Source organism: Oncorhynchus masou, chromosome 33, assembly GCF_036934945.1.
Source record: "Oncorhynchus masou masou isolate Uvic2021 chromosome 33, UVic_Omas_1.1, whole genome shotgun sequence".
NCBI classification, from domain to species: domain Eukaryota; kingdom Metazoa; phylum Chordata; class Actinopteri; order Salmoniformes; family Salmonidae; genus Oncorhynchus; species Oncorhynchus masou.
The window spans coordinates 19,411,236-19,427,892 of NC_088244.1; the positions used below are offsets into that span (position 1 = coordinate 19,411,236).

General features: G+C 40.0%; 1 protein-coding gene across 1 annotated transcript in view; it reads right to left on the reverse strand.

The window, feature by feature from the left end:
* LOC135527971 (protein bicaudal D homolog 2-like) overlaps positions 1-1,547 on the reverse strand; it is an 89,734-nt gene extending 88,187 nt beyond the window's left edge. The window contains exon 1 of the mRNA XM_064956680.1: positions 1,000-1,547. Within this exon, the coding sequence (XP_064812752.1) occupies positions 1,000-1,239 (240 nt within the window). The 5' untranslated portion in view covers positions 1,240-1,547. The remainder of the gene's footprint in view (positions 1-999) is intronic.
* Positions 1,548-16,657: the final 15,110 nt, after the last annotated feature.

Below are 16,657 nucleotides of genomic sequence, written 5' to 3' on the forward strand. Positions count from 1 at the left end.
AATCACAAGGCTGCTGAAACCTCTGCCAGGAAAGTGAAGAGAGATCTTGGACTGGCATGTGAAATTTAAGTGGGAAAGAGGTTTTCACAGTTTGGAAACACAGGACAGTCCTTTATCCTGTCTCCCTGCCCTGACTAACAGTCAGCATTCCTCCCATTCCTGAATGGTCAGAACTCCTTGTTTCCTCCATTAATAAGTTACTCATCCTTCCTCCTTTTCAGGCGGGAACTTTCAAAATTCAAAAACCACATGCCCGCCTCTTTCAAACCGTACTGGAAATACCAGATCATTCAGGTCCTCTGGTTTGGGAGACTGCTTTAGTAAGAGTACTGTCTTAATGAGCATTTGAAAGCTTCCATGTGTGTGTAAATTAGAAATGAAACTATATCAACCAAAAGCAATGGAGTTAATGTCCACTTTTTAATTAGTTACACATGAATAATAATAATAAATTACATTTCTACAGCGCTTTTTATAAACTATCAAAACGCTTTAATAAGCAGGGTGTCAGTGGATAACCATTACTCAAATACAGTTGTGATGATAGAACTTTCAGCATTGGTCAGATTTCAATGGTGCAATGTATTAGAGTTCACATTTCAAATCCCACAGAAAATGACTATACACAGCAAACACTGTATGGGCATGCAAATATTACTAAGCATGGAGCTAGAGAGAAGAGGCAGTACGGCAAGAATATCAATGCACCCACAGACGCCAGGGGAATCACTGATAGAGCATGAGGCAAGGTTACAAATACATAATCTCCTCACCCCCTTACAGTTGACCTTGTGGGGTGGGGAGCACTTGTCAGAATAGAATGCAAAAAACAATAATGGCATTTCAGGACATATCATAGGCTAGGCCTACAGCTGCCAAAAATAAATAAGCACAGGGCCTATATCATTCATGCAAACATAAAATCGATGGTATTTTATAGCACTGTACATGTAATGCAGTAAATAGACACCCGTAAAAGACTACTAGGTATATGCCTACCTCTTTGAGCATGTCCAGTTCCTGGCGCACGGTCTCGTATTCGATCTCCAGGTCGTCATACTGCTGTTTCAGCTGCTGCTTCTCCTCCAGCACCGCCAGCCCGTACTCTGCCGCCTGGATCTTCTCATGGGTAGTCTCACTCAGCTCCCGGGAAAGGCGCTCGATCTCGGCTCGTAGCCACTCCGGTCCGGCCTCGAGCACCCGCATCGCGTCGGAATAGCGCTGGTCCTCCACGGACATACTATGGACGATGGTGATCGATCAACCGCGGCCGATGCGCCAGCGACGTACAATGTGGGGACGGGACTGCTTGAAGCGGTTCCAACCTTGAAGGATCACGGAGAACCCTTTCGTTGGAATAGATTATTCGATTATTCTGTATTTGAACTGCATGATTGATACTCTTGTGTTTCTCGTTGCCGCTTTGGGAATTACGTTTTCGGTCAAGTAGCTTTGGTTTCTTTGCTTTCTTCCGGAAGGAGAGGCTTGTCCATTATCCCCTACAACTGCTCCATGATTGCTGTTCCTTTGCCCTTCGCCTCTCCCCGGCTGCTGAGCGATTGGGGAAGAAGCGGTCGGTCGCTGTCAGATCACTCAGCTGAGAGTACAAGATAAGAATGGTGGTTGATGGGAAATGTAGTACCACAGACAAATCACTCATGAGGGTAAACTTCCTGTGAAATCGGTGGCTTTTCACAAACAGGCTATAATGTGCTGGCCTTTGCTGTATAAACAGAACTTTTCACCTCATAAATGTGTTATATGGAATAATGGGTAAATATGACATAGAAACAAGATGTTATTTTACCTTAATTGGTTCTCGAAAAACATTGTCCTTGTCAGCCAATTAGTTAGTAGTCGTGGGAATACATTTAAGCAGAGATTTATGGAAAGATACAAGGAATATGGAATATGGAATATGACACTGTTATAAAAGCTATACCTCGTGGGATAAAATCTTACTTCAGAATAATGCATATTTTGGAACATCTAATCTAAGCAATATCCAGGTGAATGGCATAGGTTTACTAGATAAGAAATTCAACAATAGTTTAATTAGGTATATATTTTTTTTTGTTGGATTTCAATCGTTTGATTTAAACTGACGCCATGCTTGGCTCACTCCACACAAATTTATGGTGACCAATAAAGTAAAGGAGATCTTCTTTAAGATTATCAATAGATTCTACCCGTGTAATATAGACTGACCACACCGCTCGCATCGTGGGCGCAAACATTGCAAAATAAATTTAGGAATCTATGTTATTCAATTATTGCACCCACACTGCTCGCATGCGTCAACGAGCGTCTTCGTTGCCAAGGGCTCAAATAGAAGTCATTCATTTTTCTGACGCAGATTGGGCTGCAAGTCCTGCTTCTCCCAGGACTTGCCATCTCCTCATTGGTTATACCCACATGGGTGATTGGAAGACGAATTGTGTTGCTGGTTGTCATAGTAATACTATGAAAGTTTAGATGCCAATGACCATATAAGTTCAAAGATTAAAAAAGGAGGAGAGATGACTAGAGAGATGACTAGAAATGATTCTGTTGACCGTTTTGTGTGTGGATTAATTGTTGGAGTAGAGGACCTTGTGCATTTCAGGTAAAATAACAACCTAATGTTTATATCCCTGGACAAATTAGATAGCAACAGCAAGCTAACTAAATAGGACAAATTAGCTAGCAAGTGCGGGCTAACTAGCTAAATTGCCATAAGTGTTTAATGCTTTTTGACCTATCCCCAAATTAATGTCATTGGTTCAGAGTTTGTTTTGATATTTTAAGCTGCGTGTCGTGATCACGTTTGGTGTAGAGGAACAAAATAAATGTATGCACGATGTCGCAGCCGGTTCGGGTTCCGTGTTATAGCTTGATTTCTAAATATATACCTGATGTTACTAGTGAATGCAGTTTTTGTGAACTAGAAACTGAATCTATTGAACACTTATTTTGTATTTGTTTAAATAGTGAGGTGTTCTGGACTGATGTCAATCTATATATTGGCAACAAAATGCATACAACCATATAAATATTTCTTTGACATTATTTGACTACACCGACTCCACAATTAAAGTCAGTATGTCATAAATCTATTTTATTAGGAAAACATTTCACACAACAAAAAAAATCACAATTTATGAAGAAAAAACTGCTTATTAAAGAAATCTGATTTGGAAAACTATTTAGAATCATTAAAACGAATGCAAAAAAAACAAGTTTCAAAAGTGTATCCGTTACATGTCTGTATTTGATATGGATGTATTATTTTTTTTTATCTTACTTATTTCTTTGTGTAATCCCTCTGGCTATTGTTTTGTGTTTTGCATTTTACTGTTGAATAAAATTACATTTAAAAAAATAGATGACGGAAAGAAACATACAGTTGAAGTCTGAAGTTTACATACACCTTAGCCAAATACATTTAAAACTCAGTTTCACAATTCCTGACATTTAATCCTAGTGAAAATTCCCTGTTTTGGGTCAGATAGGAGCACCACTTTATTTAAAGAATGTGAAATGTCATTGGTATTTGGTAGCATTGCCTTTAAATTGTTTAACTGCAAATGTTTTGGGTAGCCTTCCACAATAAGTTGGGTGAATTTTGGCCCATTCTTCCTGACAGAGCTGGTGTAACTGAGTCAGGTCACACACACACACACACACACACACACACACACACACACACACACACACACACACACACACACACACACATGCTTTTTCAGTTCTTCCCACAACTTTTCGATGGGATTGAGGTCAGGGCTTTGTGATGGCCACTCTAATACCTTGACTTTGTTGTCCTTAAGCCATTTTGCCACAACTTTGGAAGTATGCTTGGGGTCATTGTCCACTTGGAAGACCCATTTGCGACCAAGCTTTAACTTCTTGAGATGTTGCTTCAATATATCCACATAATTTTTTTACTTTATGATGCCATCTATTTTGTGAAGTGCACCAGTCCTTCCTGCAGCCACCCTTGTGCTTTATTGTTGAGATGGTGTTCTTCGGCTTGCAAGCGTTCCCCTTTTTCCTCCAAACATAACGATGGTCATTATGGCCAAACAGTTCTATTTTTGTTTCATCAGACCAGAGGAGATTTCTCAGAAAAGTACAATCTTTGTCCCCATGTGCAGTTGCAAACCGTAGTCTGGCTTTTTTATGACGGTTTTGGAGCAGTGGCTTCTTCCTTGCTGAGTGGCCATTTAGGTTACGTCAATATAGGACTCGTTTTACTGTGGATATAGATACTTTTGTACTTGTTTCCTCCAGCATCTTCACAAGGTCCTTTGCTGTTGTTCTGGGATTGATTTGCACTTTCTCACCAAAGTATGCTCATCTCTAGGAGACAGAACGCGTCTCCTTCCTGAGCGGTATGACAGCTGCGTGGTCCCATGATGTTTATACTTGCGTACTATTGTTTGTACAGATGAACGTGGTACCTTCGGCATTTGGATATTGCTCCCAATGATGAACCAGACTTGTGGAGGTCTTGGCTGATTTCTTTTGATTTTCCCATGATGTCAAGCAAAGAGAGACTGAGTTTGAAGGTAGGCCTTGAAATACATCCACAGGTCCACCTCAAATTGACTCAAATGATGTCAATTAGCCAATCAGAAGCTTCTAAAGCCAATACATTTTTTGGAATTTTCCAAGCTGTTTAAAGGCACAGTCAACTTAGTGTTTGTAAACTTCTGACCCACTGGAATTGTGATACAGTGAATTATAAGTTAAATATTCTGTCTGTAAACAATTGTTGGAAAAATGACTTGTGTCATGCACACAGTATATGTCCTAACCGACTTGCCAAAACTATAGTTTGTTAACAAGACATTTGTGGAGTGGTTGAAAAATGAGTTTTAATGACTCCAACCTAAGGGTATGTAAACTTCCGAATTCAACTGTATGTTCTGTTCGAAACTGATGGTGGGACATGTGAAGATGAGAGTACAGAGAGTGAGAATGAGTGGCCTGCAATCGTGAAAAATAAAGGAAACAAAAGAAGTAAAGTTCTGATGGAAACTAAGAAATCCCTAGATTTGTTTATAGTTGGTGTTTTGGATCAATTTTACCCGGGGTGGTCCGTTAGAAGTCATGAGGAGAGGAGTGTCATGGAGGCATTGGGTACATTTGCATCTGTGAGAGTCAAGAGCTGGGGGCGTATGAAGGCATATCAAATATCTCAATGTAGCAGTGCTGCTGATTTAAGATCAGGTTAGCCTATTAGATCACTATAAATACAATTACATGAACAGAAGGTGCCTGATCCTAGATCAACACCCCTACTCTAAGAGGCTTGATACACATATGGCCCCTGGTCTTATTCAGATTTTGTGTGAGTATTTCAAATACATGTAGATGCATTTGCATTTTTGCTCAAATACATGTAATGCTTTAAAAAGTATTCCAGAGATGCATGTAAATAATGCGCATGCCTGACAATGTATTCCAGAAATGCATGTAAATAATGCATATGCCTGACAATGTATTCCAGAAATGCATGTAAATAATGCGTATGCCTGACAATGTATTCCAGAAATGCATGTAAATAATGCGTATGCCTGACAATGTATTCCAGAAATGCATGTAAATAATGCGTATGCCTGACAATGTATTCTGGGATGTATTCTCACGACGCCAGGACAGCGGAGTCAATCACCACCTTCCGGGGACACCTGAAACCCCACCTCTTCAAGGAATACCTAGGATAGGATAAAGTAATCCTTCTCACCCCCCCCCTTAAATGATTTAGATGCACTATTGTAAAGTGGCTGTTCCACTGGATGTCAGAAGGTGAATTCACCAATTTGTAAGTCGCTCTGGATAAGAGCGTCTGCTAAATGACTTAAATGTAAATGTAAATGTATTCCAGAAATGCATGTAAATAATGCGTATGCCTGACAATGTATTCCAGAAATGCATGTAAATAATGCGTATGCCTGACAATGTATTCCAGAAATACATGTAAATAATGCGTATGCCTGACAATGTATTCCAGAAATGCATGTAAATAATGCGTATGCCTGACAATGTATTCCAGAAATGCATGTAAATAATGCGTATGCCTGACAATGTTTTCCAGAGATGCATGTAAATAATGCGTATGCCTGACAATGTATTCCAGAGATGCATGTAAATAATGCGTATGCCTGACAATGTATTCCAGAGATGCATGTAAATAATGCGTATGCCTGACAATGTATTCCAGAGATGCATGTAAATAATGCGTATGCCTGACAATGTATTCCAGAGATGCATGTAAATAATGCATATGCCTGACAATGTATTCCAGAGATGCATGTAAATAATGCGTATGCCTGACAATGTATTCCAGAAATGCATGTAAATAATGCGTATGCCTGACAATGTATTCCAGAGATGCATGTAAAAAATGCATGTGTCTGACAATGTATTCCAGAAATGCATGTAAATAATGCGTATGCCTGACAATGTATTCCAGAAATGCGTGTAAATACTTGGCTTTGACATATAGTCTACAAGGTGACAAGATGGTTAATATTATAACGAAACAATGTAATACACACAAAGGAAAAACAATAATCAATTTCAAGCTATTTATATTACAAGGTTCACATTAATAAGCATTTAATTTCACACATCAATGTAGGCATAAATGTTGTTTTCAAGTTTTCATATTCTATACATTCATGTTCTTGTCTCATGACATATTCCATGTACATATTCCATGGTAGATTAGGCTACTTTTTTGTCAAGTATCACTGGACCATCTCTTGCAACAGACATTTTCACACCTACAGTATTTACACTTGTTCATTAACATGACATAGCCTAATATTATTCCATGTTCAAATGCCATGCTATATAGATACAGTGGCTTCTTCTTTAATTAAATGTGCAATTTAAAAAATACAAAATAAAGAACCTTTAAGAACTATTCATATTCCATACTTTTATGTTTTTGTCTAAAGACCTTTTTCATGTACATATTCTATATCCCATGCTAGATAGAGTGGCTTCTTTGACTTTTTTGTGAGAAGGTCCAGTAAGACACATTTAAAAAAAAATTTAAATAAACTTTCAGCTTGGTGATTTGAATGAACAAACAAAATATTCAAGCCGAGATAAAATACTGGGGTCTTTAATTCCGTTTCCAGCTTTGCCAGACTCTAGTGCTGAATCTATAAATAAGTCAGTCTGAGGCTAATTTCTGAGTTGACTGTTTTCGTCAAAAGGATATGCACAAGTATGCTCTCTTCCTTTTGCTGCTACAGTAACTTTATGGAGATAAAGTGCAGCTAAATTCCACATTAAACTGTTTAAAGTTTTGAAGAAGAGGTCTGGCAACTGAGTCATTGACTAAAGGACAGACTATGTTAATCACAATAGCACCTTCAAGATTTTTCCATTTGACACCTTGAATGTAATACATCTACAAAAGATTTCAAGTACTTTTTCATGTGTGGCTTTTGGGGCCCAAACCATGTGTGCTTTTTTTTTATATGTGTATGGATTTCCGAAGCAGGGCACCTGTCGAGGGGGTTATTTATGGGGTTTTGCATTAAATGGATGCAGATGATAGGTCTATACCTGCAAAAGTAGATTAAGTGATTGGTTCAAGTTGACTGACCTGTATGGGGAATGTTGCAAGGAAACCCACTTCATCCATATAAAACCATTTTTATGAGTCTCTCCCTTCTCATGTAACACTAGGCTTTGTGAGACACCCTGTAAGTGTTTGTGCACAAGCACCATAGCCGGGGGAAGTAGGGGTGCTGGAGGTGCTGCAGCACCCCCTGGTGGTGAGATGGTAAGACTGAAAGAATGGGTGGTGTTGCAAAAAAAATGTGACAAAAAAAGTTGCATTATTGATATAAATGATAATGGAATTGGGGAAGGGGAGAGAAAAAAACATGGAATATTTATATATGTGCCTCATTCTGCATGGAGAGCTATCAGCTCTGCTTTGTAAGTGGTGTGCTGATGATATGCTTTTTTTAACCTTTATTTAAGCAGGCAAGTCAGTTAAGAACAAATTCTTATTTTCAATGATGGCATAGGAACAGTGGGTTAACTGCCTGTTCAGGGGCAGAACGACAGATTTGTACCTTGTGAGCTCGGGGGTTGGAACTTGCAACCTTCCGGTTACTAGACCAATGCTCTAGCCACTAGGCTACCCTGCTGCCCCTATTCAGTTGTGGGGGTTTGGAGTTAGCCAGTACAATAAACAGTTTAGTTTGAGTTGAGTTGGGTCTCTCTCTGTCCCTCTCCCATAGGCGACATGTGAGTTTCAAGTTTGGGAAAGCTAATTTTCACCATAAAAATGCAGTTTTATAATGAAGTTTTCCATGCATCTATCATTGCATTTGCAGACTTATGTAAGATAGTTTACTATTCCTAAAGTGATGAGTAGATTGGATAGTCATAATTTAGGCTAATATAAAAAAAAGAATGCCGTGTTCAATGCATGGCTGAGCGTGTAGTGGCGTAGAGTAGGCCTAGCCTATAGGAAATAGCATATCTGTTTCTTCTCCTTTTGTGTTTATAAACACATTTCATACAATTCTACCTGCCTTTGTCTGGAGACATTAACCGATACCTATTTTTAATTTGACAAAAAATGCAGGGTAGTAAAGGCCAACAGGCTAGGAGGCTGACAAACAGATACATATAAACAACCTTGTCTGCAACCATCTAATCTTGACCTATGAAAAGGGGAAACACAAATTGTGCAATTTGAAGTCCATCTAACCTGGAAGAGGAAATTATTGTCCAAAAACAAAGTGGCACTGACCCAACAATAATAAATAGTGAATATGCTCATTGCGCTTCTTTTGAGCCTATGCGCCTTTTGGAGCGCATTCTCCTGTCTCGAATAGCTCAACAGTGAAATGACTGACAACACTGTCAGCCAATCCGATGTCGAACCAGTCAATTCAATTCAAGGTGCTTTATTGGCATGAGAAACATATGTTAAAGTTGCCTGAGCTTGTTAAATTGTCTCAACGAGCGAAAAGTCACCAATGAGAATACGAGACAGTCGCAAATATTGTATCCAACCACCATCTCCTGTTTGACATGTGATCCAATCATATTTGCCCTTTGACTTTAGACCCGGCCCCAACTAGAATTTTCAAGAAACTATCGGCGGCCATGACACTTTACCCGCATCGGATCATTGTTGTTTCCATCACACGAAGAGAGAGTGACAGCGTACATATATTTTATAAGCTGCATGAAATCCATTGTAATGTTATTGCTACATCTGTGAAGTTGTAAGAATGGAAAATTGAATTGTGAACTTTATTATACAGTGCGATCTCTGTTGTCATCTACCTATGATGCACGTAGCATTGTCTTTGTCATCGGTAGCGTTAACTAACTAACTAACGTCACCGGTAGAATCGGCCACAACTTATCAGCCACAACCTCCCATATCACCTCATTTGCTCACATCGTATATAAAATTACTTTTCTACTGTATTATTGACCGTATGTTTGTTTTACTCCATGTGTAACTCTGTATTGTTGTATGTGTCGAACTGCTTTGCTTTATCTTGGCCAGGTCGCAATTGTAAATGAGAACTTGTTCTCAACTTGCCTACCTGGTTAAATAAAGGTGAAATAAATAAATAAACTTGGCTGACATTTTTTATAATATTTTTTACAATCGTAACTATTTTAATGCATACAATCGCTTAAATTCCTGCATTGTTGTATGGTATTGTAACGACCCTGGGTTTATAAACGCGGAAATCGACCCTGGGAGGTTGTGAAAGCATGTGCACGCGGTGCAGGCTAAAGTACAGTAACGTTAGTGTACAGTAGTTTATTCTCGGTCCCAGTATATGGCACCATTTTCCAGTGTATGGTACAATACAATCTAGTATTAGCTAATACATGTATTATGTTAGCTAGTTTAAAGGTGTGAAAACCGTGATATTTGCCTTGCATTTCAACCTTGACACACATACATATGAGTCAGCAACGTGTTAGGCTATTCAATTCCCTTGACGTTCTGCATGCATGAATACTTTACCATAATGGAAGATATGCATTGTGTTAATCTTACTATTTGCCAATGTAGATGTGACATGCATTGAATGCTACACAACTTTATATGCATGGTTTCCATAAATGCAGTGTGTACTTTGCAAAGATGAAAACCCTTCCATGATGACACTCCCTTCCTGTATTTGTCATATAGGCCTATGCATTCTTTGTCCTATAGCTACATAACTAAATCTAGTAGCTGTCACTTATCATTCATGCTGCGGCTTGGCGGTAGATGTGTTCTCATGGTGCTGAGAATTCTTAGTACTGTAGCTGTCACTTATGTATTCTCTGTATGTATTATGTATGAACCCTTGGACATAGAGGTACCTCCAGCACTCCCTCCTGCCTCTCGTTCAGCCCCTGCCCCTGGTAATCTACCCAAGGCCCCCTTGTATCCATCCCTCCTTCCGGTGAGGGCGGCAACCAGTAGAATAGGTGAAGGAGGCAGGAAGGACATCACCTATTCTACTGGTCTTTGTGCAGAGTTTTTTTAAGTAATAAATGAGAAGCTTAGAAATGGTAATTGAGTATTTGCTAATGTTGCTTCTATATTGTCTGTAGCCTATGACTAATGGCAGGAACTCTCATGACAGACAAGTCTGAGGTGAGACACCAGCCTGAGATCTGTCCTTTTTTCCGATGTTGGCCTCTGCTACACTGTTCTTCAACACAGGGGTCCCTCAGGGGTGAGTTCTCAGTACCGGTTCACTCATAACTGCATGGCCAAACACGAATCCAACACCATCATTAAGTTTGCTGACAATACAACAGTGGTAGGCCTGATCACCGACAGCGATGAGACAGCCTATAGGGAGGAGGTCAGAGACCTGGCAATGTGGTGCCAGGATAACAACCTCTCCCTCAACGTGATCAAGACAAAGGAGATGATTGTGGACTACAGGAAAAGGAAGACTGAGCATGCTCCCATTCTCATCAAAGGGGCTGTAGTGGAGCGGTTGAGAACTTCCAAGTTCCTTGGTGTCCACTTCAACAACAAACTAGAATGGTCCAAACACACCAAGACAGTTGTGAATTGGGCACGACTATGCCTATTCCCCCTCAGGAGACTGAAAAGATTTGGCATGGGTCCTCAGATCCTCAAAAGGATATTATACAGCTGCACCATTGAGAGCATGGTTGCATCACTGCCTGTTATGGCAACTGCTTGGCTTCTGACCGCAAGGCACTACAGATGGTAGTGCGTATGGCCCAGTACATCAATGGGTCCAAGCTTCCTGCCACCCAGGTCCTCTATACCAGGCGGTGTCAGAGGAAGCCCTTAAAAATTGTCAAAGACTCCAGTCGCCCTAGTCATAGACTGTTCTCTCTGCTCCTGCATGGCAAACGGTACCCGAGCACCAAGTCTAGGTCCAAAAGGCTTCTTGACAGCTTCTACCCCCAAGCCATAAGACTCCTGAACAGTTCTCTGTTTATTATCTATGCATAGTCACTTTAACTCTACCTACCTGTACATATTACCTCGACTAACCTGTGCCCCAGCACATTGACTCTGAACTGGTACCCCCTGTATATAGCCTTGCTACTGTTTACTGCTGCTCTTTAATTATTATTTTTTTAAATGACATGTATTTTTTTAACTTAACACTTATTTTTTCTTAACTGTATTGTTGGTTAAGGGCTTGTAAGTAAGCATTTTACTGTCTACACCTGTTCAATTTGATTTGAACTGGCCCAGCATTGTCCGGGTTAGGGGATGGTTTGGGCGGGGTAGGTCGTTATTGTAAATAAGAATTTGTTCTTAACTGACATGCCTAGTTAAATAAAGGTTAAATAAAATGTAAAAAATGAAAGGGATGCTGCTATTTGCATCATGTGACGCAAAATGCATCATACGGGATGATTTCTGTATTTTGAAAGTTACATATCTTGAAAACATGAATGCTGACAAGCAAAACATTTTGGGACTATGACAACAGTGGACTAATGAAACAAATACCAAAATATTGTTTTTGGGTGTAAGTTTCCGTTAACGTCAGCTAGCTAGGAAGCTAACTAACTAATGTTAACCATGTGGTTTAACCAAAGCCAAGGTGGTTTGGTTTTCTATACCGTTCCTGGTTTAACTAAAAGCATTGTACCATTAATGTGGATGTAACCATGATTACGGATAGTCCTGAATGAATTGTGAATAATGAGTGCTGATATGGAGGACAATGCCCTCATATTAAAGCTGACAGTCTGCACTTGAACCTCAGTCATTGTATCATTTCAAGTCCAAAGTGCTGGAGTACAGAGCCAATAAATAAATAAAAAATTGTCACTATCCCAATACTTTTGTATCACACTTTATTTAGCTAAATGATTATCCATATACCGTTCCTCTTGATACAGCTACAGCAGTATGTAAATGGACTGTTATCTTGAATGCAACATTAAGATATAAAAACATTTACACTCCAATTGAACTCCCTGTGAAGTTTTCTAATATCTTATTTTCCTTTCTGTCATTCCAGTTGTTCTCGGGAGACAGATCAGTGTCTGTAGAGAGAAAACATTTGACCAGGTGGAATCAGGCTTCTTCTTCTTCGTCTTTGGACCACTACACCAACAAGGCAGAAGACACCAATTTTGGATCAGTGAGTCACCAACTCACTTTATGCCTTACACAACTCAGCACATACTTTTGTATATATAGTGTATGTGGACACCCCTTCAAATTTGTAGATTTGGCTGTTTCAGCCATAGACGTTACTGACAGGTGAATAAAATTGACCACACAGCCATGAAATCTCCATAGACAAGAGAATGGCCTTACTGAAGATCTCCGTGACTTTCAACGTGGCACCATCATAGGATGCCACCTTTCCAAGTCAGTTCGTCAAATTTCGTCCCTGCTCGAGCTGCCCTGCTCGAGCTGCCCTGCTCGAGCTGCCCTGCTCGAGCTGCCCTGCTCGAGCTGCCCCGATCAAATGTAAGTGTTGTTATTGTGAAGTGCAAACGTTTTGTAGCGACAACGGCTCAGCAGCGAAGTCGTAGTCCACACAAGCCTTGAATACTCTTAGCAAAAATCATTATCTTTAATTTACAATCTGTAGAAACAATGAGAATAGAAAGGTGCAGAACTTTTGTTAAACATCACAGCACAGTTGAAAAATATATGGCAAATAGAAATCAAAACGTAATGGTCTTCCGAGATGGATGGGAGGAGTTGATGGTGGCTAAAGGATGGCACTAAAAACAAACAAAAGATAACTATTGTAAAATATACTGTGTCCGTAAAATGTATATAGCATGTAGTAGGCGAAGTGTTGTTGTCCATTAGTTTTGTGCAATTAAGGGAGGGGTGGTCGGGTTACTGGGAAATAATAAAGGAACATATATATATAGAGCCTTTAAGTATTTAGACTCTTTTGACTTTTTCCACATTTTGTTTTACGTTACGGCCTTATTCTAAAAGGGATTACATAAAACAATTTCTTCAGCAATCTACACACAATACCCCATAATGACAAAGCAAAAACAGGTTTTTAGACATTTTTGCAAATGTATTAAAAATAACAAATAAAAATACCTTATTTACATAAGTATTCAGACCCTTTGCAACTGTATGAGACTCAAAATTGAGCTCAGGTGCATGTTTCCATTGATCATCCTTGATATGTTTCTACAACTTGATTGGAATCCACCTGTGGTAAATTCAATTGATTGGACATGATTTCGAAAGGCGCACATCTGTCTATAAAAGGTCCCACAGTTGACAATGTATGTCAGAGCTAAAACCAAGCCATGAGGTTGAAGGAATTGTCTGTAGAGCTCTGAGACAGGATGCCAAGCATCATGCCAACATCCCTACGGTAAAGCATGGTGGTGGCAGCATCATGCTGTGGGGATTTTTTTTTGCAGAAGGGACTGGTAGACAAGTCAGGATCGAGGGAAAGATGAACGGAGCAAGTACAAGTACAAGGATCCCTGATGAAAACCTGCTCCAGAGCACTCAGGACCTCAGGCTGGGGTGAAGGTTCACCTTCCAACAGAACAACGACTCTAAGCACACAGCCTAGACAACGCATGAGTGGCTTCGGGACAAGTCTCTGAATGTCCTTGAGTGGCCCAGCCAGAGCTCAGATTGAACCCGATCCAACATCTCTGGAGAGACCTGAAAATAGCTGTGCAGCAACGCTCCCCATCCAACCTGACAGAGCTTGAGAGGATCTGCAGAGAACAATGGGAGAAAATCCACAAATACAGGTGTGCCAAGCTTTTAGCGTCATACCCAAGAAGACTTGAGGCTGTAATCACTGCTGTAATCACTGCTTCAACAAAGTACTGAGTAAATGGTCTGAATATTTATCACGGGAGGTTGGCTCTCCTACCTGTTCGGGCGGTGCTCGGCGGTCGTCGTCACCGTCCTACTAGCCACTACCGATCCCTTTTCGTTTGTCTGTTGGTTTTGTCTGATTGGTTTCACCTGTGTGTAGTTTAGTTAATTAGTGTCTGTATATGTAGTAGGTTGTCCCGCCCTTGTTTTGTGCGGGATTGTTTTGTCGTCATGTCATGTTTGTGGAGTACTTGTGGGTTTTATTCTCCGGTCATTTTATGTTCCTGTGTTGGATCATTCACCCGGTGTGTTGGGTTGACCATCATTTGTACATCATTTGTACATCGGAGAATAAACTGTCTATTACTGTACCTGCTCTCTGCGCCTGATTCCACTCACGTCAGTACTTCGTGACAATACTTATTTAAATTATATTTCAGTTTTTTATTTTGAGTACATTTGCAAACATGTCTAAAGACCTGTTTTTGCTTTGTCATTATGGGATATTGTGTGTAGATTGATGAGAAAAACAACAATTTAATAAATTTTAGAATAAGGCTGTAACCTTGCAAAATATGGAAAAAGTCAAGGGGTCTAAATACTTTCCGAAGGCACTGTATATACATATTTCCGAAATAAAATGTATGCGGGATTGGAAATAATGCAGACATTTACATTGATGGAAGCCATAATACATCTGCTATATTAAAGCTGATATACCCCTTCCCCCCAAAAAACAACTAAAAACAATGGCTCAGCTGCGAATTGGTAGACCACACAAGCTTACAGCATGGGACCGCCGAGAGCTGAAGTGCGTAAAAATTGTCCTCGGTTGCAACACTCACTACTGAGTTCCAGACTGTCTCTGGAAGCAACTTCAGCACAAGAACTGTTCGTCGGGAGCTTCGTGAATTTGGTTTCCATGGCCAAGCAGCCATACACAAGCCTAAGATCACCATGCACAATGCCAACCGTTGGCTGGAGTGGTGTAAAGCTCACCATCATTGGACTCTGGAGCAATAGAAACACTTTCTCTGGAGTGATGAATCACACTTAACAATCTTGCAGTCCAACGGACGAATCTGGGTTTGGTGGATGCCAGGAGAATGCTACCTGCCTGAATGCATAGTGCCAACTGTAAAATATGGTGGAGGAAGAATAATGGTCTGGGGCTGTTTTCATGGTTCGCGCTAGGCCCCTTAGTTCAAGTGCGGTACCGGAGCGCACTTCTAGGTCCAAAAGGTTTCTTAATAGCTTCTACTGCTGAACAGTTCATCAAATTGCTACCCGGACTATTTGCAATTACCTCGACCAACCTGTACCCCCACACATTGATTCGGGGGTTATTTTATTTTATTGTGTTACTATTTTATTTTGTATTTAATAACTTATTTGAAAGAGCACAGTTTGAAAGATATGGCAAATAGAAATTAAACTGGATGGAGATCATAAATATATGGGAGAGATTGAGGGTAGAGGAAGGACAAGAGTTAAAAACAAACAAAATAAAACTATTGTAAAATAGACTGTGTCCATAAAATGTATATAGTATTGTAATGAAACAGCAGGGAGCAGGTCTCGAACCCTCGACGTTCGATCCCGAGGGCCGGCGCGCTATCAACAGTGCCGCAAAAGCGGCAGGGTCGATTTCCGAGCTTATTAACCCAGGGTCGTTACACTATGTATAAACTGAAAATACAGTCCTAAGCGTTGTTGTTCACTAGTTTGCTCCAATTTTGGGATGGGTGATTGGGGTTGGAGGGTAATAAAGGACATATGTATATATATATATATTTAAAGATATGTATATATACCTACATAGGTGTATTTATATGTATGTATGCATGCATGTATGTATGTATGTATGTATGTATGTATGTATGTATGTATGTATGTATGTATGTATGCATGTATGTATGTATGTACAGATGTGGGGTATTGGACTTGATGCAGACAATTACATTGTTGGAAGCTACAATCTATTTGCAGTATTAAAGCTGATCTGCCCCCCCACCTCAAAATTATTATTTAAAACAGGGAGGTGGGAAGAGCCAAGCACGGGCTAGCGATATCCTATTGGTGCGTTCTAGCATGCATTTGCATATTTCCGTTAGGGAACGCCGATTTTGTGAATTGCACGTATGCAATAACTCAATTTGCCCTAGCAATTTTCGAACTTTGGCAAAGGGTAAACTCTACAAAACATAGTCCACTCTGTTTGTAACATATTCTAGTTTAGGAAACAGAAAATTATATTGAAATCAAATGTTTCCTCGATGAGAAAATTAACAGAATGTCAGCCATAATCCATCTTCTCCCATTGCCGGCCACTGGGCTTCCTCT